Raw genomic sequence first — 12,248 nt, 5'->3', positions numbered from 1 at the left:
CTTCTAAGATTTGCCTATGGCCATAAAATGACACATTTACAGTGAAAACAAAATGTTGAAACAAAAATTTCTTCCAAAAAGATATGAGATAAATAATAGAGGAAAAAACTATACAAAGCTGAAAGTCTTGAAGATGGTACACATCAAGCAAACTATTGTTTTGAGCTTAATCTGTACATATGCAGATAGGACCATTATATCTTCTAGGAATGGTTTTGCAAAAGCACCTGAACTCTTCATCGACGTTGTTTTTTGACCGGGAGTCCCAGAGCTAACTACCGAGACTCTGGACTATCCGGAGACATACTTCATGAAATGGTTCATGCATGTGTGTTGCTTAACTGCTAAAGAAGTAACCACTTGCTACCCTTGGCTGAACTATTCACACGTTTGAGTCTTCAGTGTGGTCATTTTTTTCTGCAGTTCCAAGTTTGACATCCGTTCCAGCTCCAATGCGCGTTCGAGCTTTTATCCAGCCAAATAAAACATTTGGTGTGATAAGAGGACAAGTGAACGATAAACATCATAGCCATGTAACACGAATAATGTACTACCTTAGCTGCTCGGTTGCTCCATTCTCCCAGAATAGCTCTAAGTCTCTCGTTTTCTTCTACATACTGTTTCAGAAAGAGATGTTATGCACTCTTCATCGAAAAATTAAAAAGGCTGGATCAAGTGATCCTGTGTGAGTCCAAATACTATACATACAACATTGAAGATAGAACATACCTAGTCGTGATCGACTAACTACTACCTACTACTCTTATACCAGTGCAAAAGTAATACAGTCTGCTCAATACAACAACATACCCAGTGTAGTCTCACAAAGTTGGGTGCGAGGAGGGTAGAGTGTATGCAGACCTTAACGCTTCCTCAAAGGTAGAGAGGTTGTTTTAGATAGACTCTCGGCTCAAGTAAAACAGTCTAAAATTGTCCAGAAAAGAAGTAACGGAAATGCAAGAAATATCAGCTAATAACAAAAACAGTAAATAGTACAGACTGATCAATGTACTAATTTTTTCAAAAACAGTCAAATTTTGTTAGGTCGATAAATGATTACCGTCAAAAGTTAATACTTACTACATATAAATAAAGGTATGTGTTTGGACTCTCATCATTTGTTTTTTAATTACATCTAACTGTTACATCATACATGTTACATACAGTTGTAAATGTGGCTATGTTGTTTATGTTGGATATAAAATTCTAGAGATTGAAAATCTTATATTAGATAGCAAAAGACACACTATCTGCGAGACATTTTCTGGAGACTCAATTTCCAGACATTGTCAAACAAATAAAAAATTAGTGAGTCATGAAACCCACATCAGGAAAAGGATGGGTAACTGGTCTACTTATATGGACTTGACAATCCTCCCCTCAAGAGCTAACTTTTGGGGTTGAGATTGGCCCAAGATCCATTCTTTACATGATATTAGAGTCAGGCCTATCCCAATTCTCTGTTCAACGATGTTGGGCCCACATATTATATTGTCCACACTCCTGTTAATGAGGTCTGGGCATGCATGAAAGTGTTAAGAGTCCCACATCAGAAAAGGAATGGGTAATTGGGCTCCTTGTACGGACTTGGGCAATCCTCTCCTCGTGAGCTAGTTTTTGGGGTTGAATTAGGTTCAAGATTCATTCTTTACGCGTACAACCAAAGAAGAAACTGTCAAGATATTGGGATAGGGTCTGCTTACCCCCACCCACAACCTCCCCGGACACCACTTGTGGGATCTCAGTATTGCCAGGAGCCATGGAATACCGAAGAATGTGCTAAATTCTTTCAAAATGGTTCACTTTTATTAGGCCGATATACGACGACATGAATACGTCAATGTAATTTTATAATAAGCTCATCATTCATAGCAAATAAAAACCAATTTCTTAATGGAAGAAGATTTCAAGAGCCAAGCAAGTTAGAATCAACATCAGTGACCATTCGCAGAAGAAAATTAAACCCAGCTGTGAGTAAACCAAATGTTACTTCTTTCATTGCCCAAAAATGTTAACCTGACTGTTAAAGCATATTCTAATACACACCTGATTGTTTGCATTGCGAATACGCTGAATCTCAGCATCTTTCTCCTCTGTAATAGATCGAGCAAGCCTCAGCTCAGATTGCAATTGATTCATCTGAAACCCACAAGTATTTGGTAGAAGAGAAGAATCTCATTCAAAAGGAAGCCCACAAAACAGGCATTCGATTGCACGTCTACTATTCAGAACCATAGGTCTGTTGGAATTGAAAAAGGGACAAAGCTGCAAGCCGCATATTACCTCAGCTTTGAGTGTGCGCAACTCTTGATCTCGAGTTGCCAACAAGTGAGCAAGATCTACCTGCAAGAACCAACCCGAGTCGTTAACTTCATCACTTTCAAAACTTCATCCCAGATTCTAGTGATTAATGACTGTACAAGATGGCTGATCTCATTATCAGCAGTCCCATATCATACAGTTACCAATTTTTCTTTAAGAAAAAAAAAAACTCTCGAGAAAATCATAAAGGATGTGAGTGTCTATCGGAAACGGCCTTTCCACCTCCCAAGATACAGGCAAGATCTGTATACACAATACCATCCCCACACCCCACTTGTGGGACAACACTGGGTATGTTGTTGATATTGTTGTTGCTGATCTTTTTTCCCTTGCGGTAGCTACAAGATATTACTTACCCGTTTAGTCAAAACTCAATGACATGAGATATCAAAATGATAGAATCAGAAGCTAGATGATCACCTTAAACAGATGGTACATCCACTAAGATTTTACCAGTTTATGTTTCTCGAGTACTTTTTTCCCCCAATCTATATATTATTAACACATGTCAGTTTAGTTAATTAGTTAGGAAAAAGTTGTTAAATCAATTGGTTTAAAAATTTTGAATTCAAAATTTCAGTTACTTAAGTTTATATTCGTTTGTTGTTTTAAAAATTTCAAATTCAAATTACCAATTCATTTACAATTTTAAATTTTTGGTTGGAATGTTGGTATATTTGTTGGTTATAATTGCTACCCTTTACACTATAGTATAATACACTATAAACTATAAATTGGTTATAATTACATTAGTTTTTAATTATTTTTTCCAAAACTTCTACGTTTACCTAACTAACAAATATAAACTACTTCATAAAGTCGCATTAAAGAGGAAAATCCTATTTATACATTCTCCAGTCATGGGTTAAATCTACAAACTTATGGATTTAACAACTACGATATACTTTTAAGTTTAGCAATTTCTACCGTCACGTATAAAATTTCATTTACATTAGCAATTTTATATTTTAGATCAAATTGTTGATATGTTGGTTATAACTGTTACCTTTTACACAATAATTTAATACAATATAAAATACGAACTTCTAAAAACTTTATCTATAGAACAAAATTGATGTTGAATTTGTAATATGTAACTACACTTTTTCTTTAAAAAAAAAAAAAAGAAGAAAGAAAGAAAACGAACTGAACATTATCAATAACATCTTACAAAGAATAAAATACATTGTTTATTATAAATCTTTTACTTTAATAGTATATTGGCATCGCTACAGTCAAATTTTGAATTTTGATTATGATGCAACCTCCTCACTGAACCATATGTCATCATATACAATATCCATCTGCATTGAATTGCAAATAAATTCATATGTTAGTCATTCAATATTACATTAATCTGAAAAAAAATAAATTAAAACTTATAAATTTGAATAATGTGGCAAATATAAACGAATTGATAAAGTTAAATTAAAATTTTCTGATGGATATATAATTATATAAGTTACCAAGGCATATTATAACTCTTTTATCACCATCTTATTTATCCAGTACACAATTGAATCCTATTTATCCAGAACACAGTTGAATCCTAGGTACTACACAACTGCATCTTCTTATCCTTATAGTTAACTGCCCTGATTCTTCCCCTTCATCGATAAATAATGTTCAATTCTAATGTAATATCACTTCTAACTCTTAAAATCCTTACCCTTTATATAAAGCTTCAAATATTCATGAATAAATTGTGAGTTCGTAAATAACTCCAATTCCTTTATCCATTACCATAATTTACGCTGATACCTACATACTCTAAAAATTACAGACTTCATCAAAGACATAACAATCACAAAAATGCATTGGAGATGTTATTCTAGATGTTATTGGAGAAATCATTAGTTTCAGTCAGATACAGACTCACAATGTTGGAGGGAATTCCAGAAAGTACATGAATACTGAACTAGAAGATGCTGAATAAGAAAAAACACTTCTAAGTTGATTATTTATAAATTTTACATTATGACTATAATATTAACATAAATTGTATCTTCATTATATTTTGCAAAAACAATAGGCTATCATCGATATTTTGGGGAGAATTTGTTGAACAAATCAATCCTCAACTTCTAAGTTCTGATAACCAATCAGTTGTTGTTCTTGTTCTACAACTCATACAGGCACATAAGTTTCAAGGTAATAGTTATATTGAAATTTAATTAATAAAAAAAAAATCAGTGTCTCTTACATGTATTATGTGACAGATTCCTATACCGTGTGCAATACTTGAAATGCCTCAATGTTATGGACTAATCCAACTGATGATCAGTCTGAAGAGTTTAAACACAACAATTAATTTTACCTTTATATGTAATATTTTAAATGACAAAGTAATATATTCCTATAATGTCTTACATTTTTTTCTTTGTTGTATGTAGACTACTTTCTGTTCGTGATAGAAACTTTGACAGAATAATTTACAACATCTCACAGCAAAGTAACTCTATGTTGGATGAATTATCAAATGGCACTTTACAAGTCAAGACAATTTCTAAGTTTTTAGAGATTAGGGAAGTGAGTACACTATTTTTATGTTTTTTTTTTTCATGCTGTAATATTTTTTTATCACTATATATTCTTTTTTTTTTCTTTTAATCGTTTTTACAAATTATCTTTATATTTTTTTGCCCAAATTTATTTACAAATGCAACATCAAAAACTGTTAGATGTCAATAGTACTACCATGACGTATATTTTTTAAAAAATAAATCAATTTCATTTTTTGCATTGCTGCTACTACTGAATTGTTAAACCTACATAATGGGTGGTCTTATACTAGATGCAACAAGTGTCAGAAAAAAGCAAAAAAAGTGGAAAACACTTATGTTTGCACAAACATAAAATGTTTTCATGAAGATTCCACTGTGATAGGTAAATATACAAACTTTTCCACTAATACTTTATAACAACCTTTTATATTTAATTAGAAACATACAACTATTTGGGTACAGAATTCAAGTTACAGTCATGGACGATACTGACTCTATATCACTGATGATTTGGGATACAAGTCCGCAAATGACTTGAAGGAGGGATTACTTCAGGTACAAGATTTATACATAGATTTCATCAATTATGTTAGCTGTTAAATTAATTACTGACACATATATTATTCCTAGAATACTGCCAATGATGATGGCCCTTTTTATCCAATGGAACTGAATAATATTCTACAAATAAAACTCATTTTTAAGGTGATTGTCAAGAACGAAAACATTCTGAACCATGATGAGGTGTACAGTAACTGTGTTGTGTTTACAGGACTGAGGAATTACCAAATCTACTGAATATGAATATTATAGGTAAGAATAATATGAATACTTGTGAAATAATAAATTTCAACAACAAAGGAAAATATCAATACTTGTGATATAATTAATTTCAATAATAAGAACTAACCGGTGCACCAGAAGTTTCGCTTTACCCAAATTTTTGAACTTGCTGCTCAATTGTAACATACATGAAGCATTGTCATTTTCACTATATTATGAAATTATAAGCTTCAGCAGATGGGACGATTTATTTTCGGACATATACCAGAAACTATGACCTGCAATAAAACAGATATGCATAATACTATTTCTTGAAACAGGACAATTAACATTTGTCCAAACTCATTTAATAACCTTCAATGGAGGAATTGTGATAGTAGGAGGCTTCAACCTTTTCTTAACCACAATGAAACCCCACTTACTAATATGAGCCCAAAGTAAACCACATATATCAGACCTCTTCATAACATCCTTCAGCCAGTTTCCCAGAAAAGAAACATCACCCATTCATATCTGTACAACAACAAAAGTAAATTATTTGATAAGAAAACAAAATAAACATAACAAACCCCAAAAAGTGAGAATAGGGCAAATGTAAAGACAGCTTTATACAACAACAACAACAATATACCCAATATATTCCCACCAAGTGCGGCTTGGGGAGAGTAAGTGTACGCAGTCCATACCACTACCTCAAAGTGAGATAGCAAGGTTGTTTCTGATAGACCCCCGGCTCAAAATAAAACAACAAAACAATCTAAAGCAAGATTAGATAAGATAAAATAAAGCAATCTAAGATACGATAAGGAATAGCAATATAACAAAATACAATGGCAAATAACACCGTCAATATTACCCAAAGATTTTCATACCATTGCAAATAGTAGCAGTAACTAAGACTTTCATTACTAAAAATGAAGAAGGTTCGTTGGAAACTCGCCTATTGCATACATTAATGTGTAAACCACTGCATTGTCGTTGTATAGGTTATGAAACTATGATAACAGTATACGCCCATTATAAGCATATATGATATAGTTATCAACTATTTTAGTAAATCTCATTTCAAATTACACGTTAATCTCTTCATTCGATTATTGCAATACTAAGACACATACATCTGAGTTGGCTGCTCATCAATTGGCAAAAACTCAATCATGTAGCAATTCAATTTTAAATTGCAGAACTATATCTAAATAAGGCTATGTTCAACTAAAGCCTCTGCATTTGAAAATTATACTGTGCAGTTAGGATTAATAGTTTAAATTAAGGACAAGAAGCAAAAGAGATAAAGATTTAAATAATGCTCACTCGAGATAAAGCCTAGAATAGATTCTTGCAACATATCTTGACAATTTTAAAGCCATGTTGCTCCTCACTATCTTCCAGTCATTTACAAACTAAAAATATATGGAGTAATTAGTTGTTGTTTCAAAAGATTCCTCTTAATATAATGACTGTTCATAGTACTCAATCAAAAATATTATGAACCCTCACCTCTTTCAAGATCACTGTAGTTGACTTCATATGCTGCTCTGCTGTTCACTAATGGCGGTCCACTTTCCTTACAGAAAACCTGCAGGTAAGGCACTTTAAGCTCTTAGGAGGATATCCAATGCTCTCTCCATTATGATGCACAATTTAACCAAAATTAGTCATGTTCTTATGTTCTTACAGAATTATGAAGCTTATGTGGTACCCAGTGGAAGTGCATATGAGGCTATGTGATCACTGTACAAATTCAAAGGGCAATTGAAAGATCAAAACTCTTGCATATAATTACTTTGCTACCTGCAGATGTTTAAGATTGAGTTATAGTAATATCTAAAAGCAAAGAAGACAGAGAGGGGAGAGCACACTACAGAATGCTAACTCGGGATAAAGACATACTCATACATATTGACAAAATCAATAGGAGGTTTCAGCATTTGCTTCACCACAGCGAAACTCCACTTACTAATATGAGCCCAAAGTAAACCCCACAGCACTAAAGATCTAAGTCGTGCAGACTCTTCAATTTCTATGTCAGAACCCTTTTCAGATACTCAAGAAATATACTACTTTTGAGAATTGAACACGCAACTGTTAATATTTTATAAGAGTCAACAATATAGACAAATATCTTAAATGTACGTTCCGGTGAAGTTTAGGCAAACATAAAACCTAGAAGAGATTCCAGGACAATTTTAGAGCCATGTTGCTCCTCAACTAAAGATATATGGAGGAATTAGTTGAATTTCAAAAGCAACTATTGCTGTTGTTAAAGACATCTGTATCCGTATGCTCCTCACTGTCTTCCACATACAACTCAACTGTTGCAGTTGTTAAAGAGCACTTCAAAATATTTAGTGTAAAAGCAATCAAATACTGTCAGATAAACATGCAGCAGAAAAAAAAACATGGCATGACACCCCATCTGTACGGCATTACGGTGTTTTAGGATTTTTTTTTTGTTGATAGATCATAACTTACAACAGTCGTTTAAATTCAGGGATATGGTGACATGTCTCGCTCAGAGTTCATAGGCTCATTGCTAGGACTTCTACTTAAATGCAAGAGTCTCGATACAGCTGCTTCAATTATATTTAGGAGCACTAAAGATCAACAACTACAAAAAAGCTACAATAGAGTAGAAAACGAAGTTCCAAAGGGCCTTCAGGTTAGGCTTTCCAAATCTTCGATTAATCAATACTTTTTGTTTCATTCTATATTTTTTCTCAGCTCAGCTGCATCAAATTTCCAGTTTTACAAGCATGTTTGATTTAAAGACGTAAAGAAAATCACAGGAAAAAAAGAGCATACCAAACATTATTAAGACCATGAAATCAGATAATAACCTAAAAAATGATCATGTTTCAACATCTATAAAGAATTCAACAACAAATATCATAGATTTCAATTGCATGTTCAAATTGAAATTAAAAAACACAAAAAAAAAAAAAAAAGGGAGAATTTTTCAGACATTAAAGAGACCATAAATTTCTGAATGGAGTTTATTTTTGACATCTACTACAAATTAAACAACTAATAAACCATACATTTTCACTTGCATGTCTAAATCTAGAAAAAGGAAAACAAAATTACAATAACAGGAGATCTTACCAGACCTTACGGAGACTGCAAAATCAGCTACGAACCTACATAAATGGAGATTATTTTTAAAGATTTATACAAACGTGATGATAAAAAACTTGGATTGATTCGAAGAACCAACAATAAACAAGTCGGAATACTTCGATGAAACAAAGTTTGAAAAATAAAATCTTAAACCTTTCAGCTACTATTATTTTTTCCAATTAAATCCGTAATACTTTTTTAAAAAAAATTATCTCCTAAAATGGAGTTTGGAAATAATGAAGCTGACAACATTACTTTCCCAAATCTAGAAAAATCTTTATGGATGTAATAATTTTTTAATATATTTTATCCTTTGGGCTGAACTTTTTAATACAGATTTTTATTATATGCGCTGGGCTTTATTTTACCTATGGATCAATTCTTCTCATATAAAACATTTAGCTGAAGAAGAAATATTGTAATATATTATTTATTTTAAGAAAATAATACTACACTAGCACTAACGTCAACTTCTTTATATTTTAATATTACTTTTTAGCTTTACATAAATTTAACCTTTTTCTACATTTTTTTGCCAATATACTTAATCATAAAATTAAATTAAAATAATATATAATAATACAATCAAATAAGAAAATACTATAATTTGTAAATAATTAATGGAAATTTTTTTTAATATTAATTAAAAATAAACAAACATGCTATTGAACTTAGAAATATTACGTATTTATTTCATATATTAAAAATATGCACATGTCATTATTATTGTAAATAATGTTATCATTTATGCCACTACTTTTAAAAAAAAATTATTTTTATTATTCTATGTAACGGTATTTTTAGAGTTGTAAATGACTAAAAATGAAAGAAAAAAAATAATAACAATTTCTATGTCAAATAATTTCAAAACCACATTTTAGTTACGTCTATCGTTCCCCATTATTTCTATATTAAATAACAATTTTTAAATCATATACAAATAATTAAAAAATTTTAATACTAAACATTAATGTCCAATAATTTTTCACACTAGAGTAAGTCATTGCAATCTATAATTATTTAAAATACTATATTATTTATTCGCGCATTGTGCGGGTATGTATACTAATTTTATTCTTATAGCTTAAATATAATTAACTTGTCATGCATCCCAACACGTACATTTTGTTTCTTTTGTAGATAATAGAGAAACAGCATCACAATTTTGACAAGGACAAACATACCTGAGGTGCACTCCCATCATTAGACCTTTCGTATTTGCTTAAGGTTTCTTGCAGTCTAAGAATCTAGAGAAAAAAAAAAAAGATAAATCCATTCGGTCATAAAGAAAGAAAAAGCTCCAGAAGAAACTATCTATTTGGTCAAAAGAACAATCTAGAGATGCACCCATTTCTAGAAAAAGCAGGAGATTCGTAACTTAAAATAAGTCCCGTTTCTACCCTCTCCCGCCCCTAAAAGCTTGGGAAGTGAATTGCCAAAAAGATCTCTGAAGTTTTTAATAACTGTGTACCTCCTCACTTAAAAAGTGTATATTTTCTTGCTGATATTGCAGCAACGCCATCTGTTGATCTAATAGTCCCACCATCCTGGTACCCGTGCAACAGAAGGCTCTTAGAAAAATTATCATTTGTCTCATCTAGAAGAAGCAGTAAAACAACTGTCAAGCTTTCTTCTATCTCTTCTCAGAAGTCCTATCCAGCAGCCATAAAGATAGTGTCACATTGACATCATAAAAGTACCAATCCAGTGGAATAGTCGAGGTGCGCTCAAGCTGGCCCAGATACCACCATCATAAAGAAAATACTAGTTGAATACTAATAGCAAGATTTGCAGCATGGATGATCAAAACTAATTGATGAAACGGATAGTAAAAGAAAAGTCAGACGCATAAACTAGAGAACCAAGTAATGCATACCATATGCAATTGTAGCAAATGGTAGGCGAATAATATGCTTCAGTTTCTGGCTGAAAATATAGTACCCCTACAAAATTAAATTTCATATTAGCGCAAACCTTAGAAATTGTCGCTTATCAAACAATATGATTTTGAATGACACGAATTCTAAAATGAAGATGATCTATCATATTTTTATTTTTTTTTGGTAAGGTGGATGATCTATCTTGATAGCTGTAAATTGCAATTTATCACTAAATCCTAATTCCCGTCCAAGTAGTTCTACCAAAAGTCTCTCATTCACCAAAACAAAATATCAGGAACCTGAGAATATGTATCTGAATTATAGTGCAGAGAAGTTGCCAACTCGATTAACTGACATCGGACTTTACCTTTCTTTGTACCGCCACGATAGAAAGGAGAAGGGAAAAAATAAACCAAAGCTTGAAATGCATATGCAACTCAACGCAACTAAGTTCTACAGAGTACACTTCATGATTTCCTTGATCCATTTTCAAGGTCTTAGGCCATCCCACAATTTGATTTTAGTGACATTATGCTCTACCTCATTTGGGAAACCTTTAGTCCCATACCGTTTGTAAATCAGGTTCTTCTACTATACTGATCTGTTTCTCCAGCTTACAAAGGAAAGACTTGAATGATACAAATTTTTTCTGGCACCATAACAACATTAATACACTGAAGACCCCACAAGCAGATCATTTATACCAAGATATGTACAAGGAGAGGTTTTTTTTTTTTTTTCGATAACCAAGTATATATAAGGAGAAGGGGAGCCTTGGCTTAACTGGTAAAATTGTTGCGATCAGGAATTCATGGGTTTGAGCTATGAAAACAATGTCTTGTAGAAATACAAGGTAAAGGTGTACAATAGACCATTGTGGTCCGGCTCTTCCCTGGACGTCGTGCATAGTGGGATCTTAGTTGCACAAGGCTTCCCTTTATAAATATATATGAGAAGAGATTTTAAATCCATTCTTCCTTCTGTCACATGTCACATGAGAAGGGCATGGATATCTAAAACTAAGGTCTGTCAAGATATTGAGATAAGGTCTGTGTACGGCCACCCACAACCTCCCCCGGACTCCACTTGTGGGATCTCACAGGCATGTTGTTGTATAAGACTTGTGTAGCGGAGACCACATTTAACAATTTAAATATAACTTGCTTTGACAGTTGAGAAACAACAAACTGATTAACAGAGTAGTATTGCCAGGAGCCATGAAAGCACCTACATTCTTCATTGACCTTGTTTTTTGATCGGGAGGTCGAGAGCTAACTATCAAGACTTTGCACCATCTGGACACATACTTCATGAAATGGTTCGTGCATGTTTGTTCTAGAGATTGAGAATGTTATGTCTAAAGACAAATTATCTGCAAAATATTTTCACAAGAATCAATTAACAGACGTACTGTCAAAAGATTATGAAATTGAATTGAAGCAGAATTTCGAAATTCAGAAATTTGAAAAGTACAGAATAACTATTTTCAATTCAAATTATTCATAAAAATTCAAAACAATTTCAATTTATATTCTATGATCAAGCATAATTTTAATTTTCAAATATTATTTTCACTTTAGAAAAAAACTACTCTTTTTTAAATGCTCACAATTTTCATGATCAAGCGTCCTCTTGATTGAAT

The 12,248-nt window shown here is 32.4% G+C and overlaps 1 protein-coding gene and 1 long non-coding RNA gene across 5 annotated transcripts; both read right to left on the bottom strand.

Moving 5' to 3' along the window:
• Positions 1–375: 375 nt before the first annotated feature.
• Positions 376–11,273, bottom strand: LOC124893323 (protein FIP1-like). Its single transcript, XM_047404351.1, has 8 exons — positions 11,175–11,273; positions 10,589–10,669; positions 10,198–10,323; positions 9,911–9,973; positions 2,284–2,343; positions 2,047–2,139; positions 555–617; positions 376–465 (listed from the first exon to the last, which is right to left on the bottom strand). The coding sequence occupies exons 1-8, from the start codon at positions 11,271–11,273 to the stop codon at positions 379–381; spliced, it is 672 nt and encodes a 223-aa protein (XP_047260307.1). The 3' UTR covers positions 376–378.
• Positions 3,455–9,040, bottom strand: LOC124893324. Of its 4 annotated transcripts, XR_007050657.1 has the most exons (7): positions 8,712–9,040; positions 7,285–7,400; positions 7,107–7,199; positions 6,921–7,009; positions 5,737–6,122; positions 4,526–4,607; positions 3,455–3,626 (listed from the first exon to the last, which is right to left on the bottom strand). It is a non-coding gene; the product is annotated as an uncharacterized LOC124893324 (long non-coding RNA). The 4 variants fall into 4 exon arrangements; XR_007050655.1 differs by lacking the exon at positions 6,921–7,009; XR_007050656.1 differs by lacking the exon at positions 6,921–7,009 and having other exon boundaries at positions 7,107–7,185.
• Positions 11,274–12,248: the final 975 nt, after the last annotated feature.

Source organism: Capsicum annuum, unplaced genomic scaffold (assembly GCF_002878395.1).
Source record: "Capsicum annuum cultivar UCD-10X-F1 unplaced genomic scaffold, UCD10Xv1.1 ctg57542, whole genome shotgun sequence".
NCBI classification, from domain to species: Eukaryota; Viridiplantae; Streptophyta; class Magnoliopsida; order Solanales; family Solanaceae; genus Capsicum; species Capsicum annuum.
The sequence above is the reverse complement of the archived record's forward strand: the minus strand, read 5'-3'. Positions and strand labels throughout refer to the sequence as shown.

Bases quoted from the DNA above. Each gene is read 5' to 3' on its own strand.
- LOC124893323 (XM_047404351.1), bottom strand. From the start codon at position 11,273: ATGTTGTTATGGTGCCAGAAAAAATTTGTATCATTCAAGTCTTTCCTT. The intron at 10,324-10,588 runs GTTCTCTAGTTT...TGCTTCTTCTAG, and splicing joins CATATGGTATGCATTACTTG to ATGAGACAAATGATAATTTT. The intron at 9,974-10,197 runs GTACACAGTTAT...TTTTTTCTCTAG, and splicing joins TACACTTTTTAAGTGAGGAG to ATTCTTAGACTGCAAGAAAC.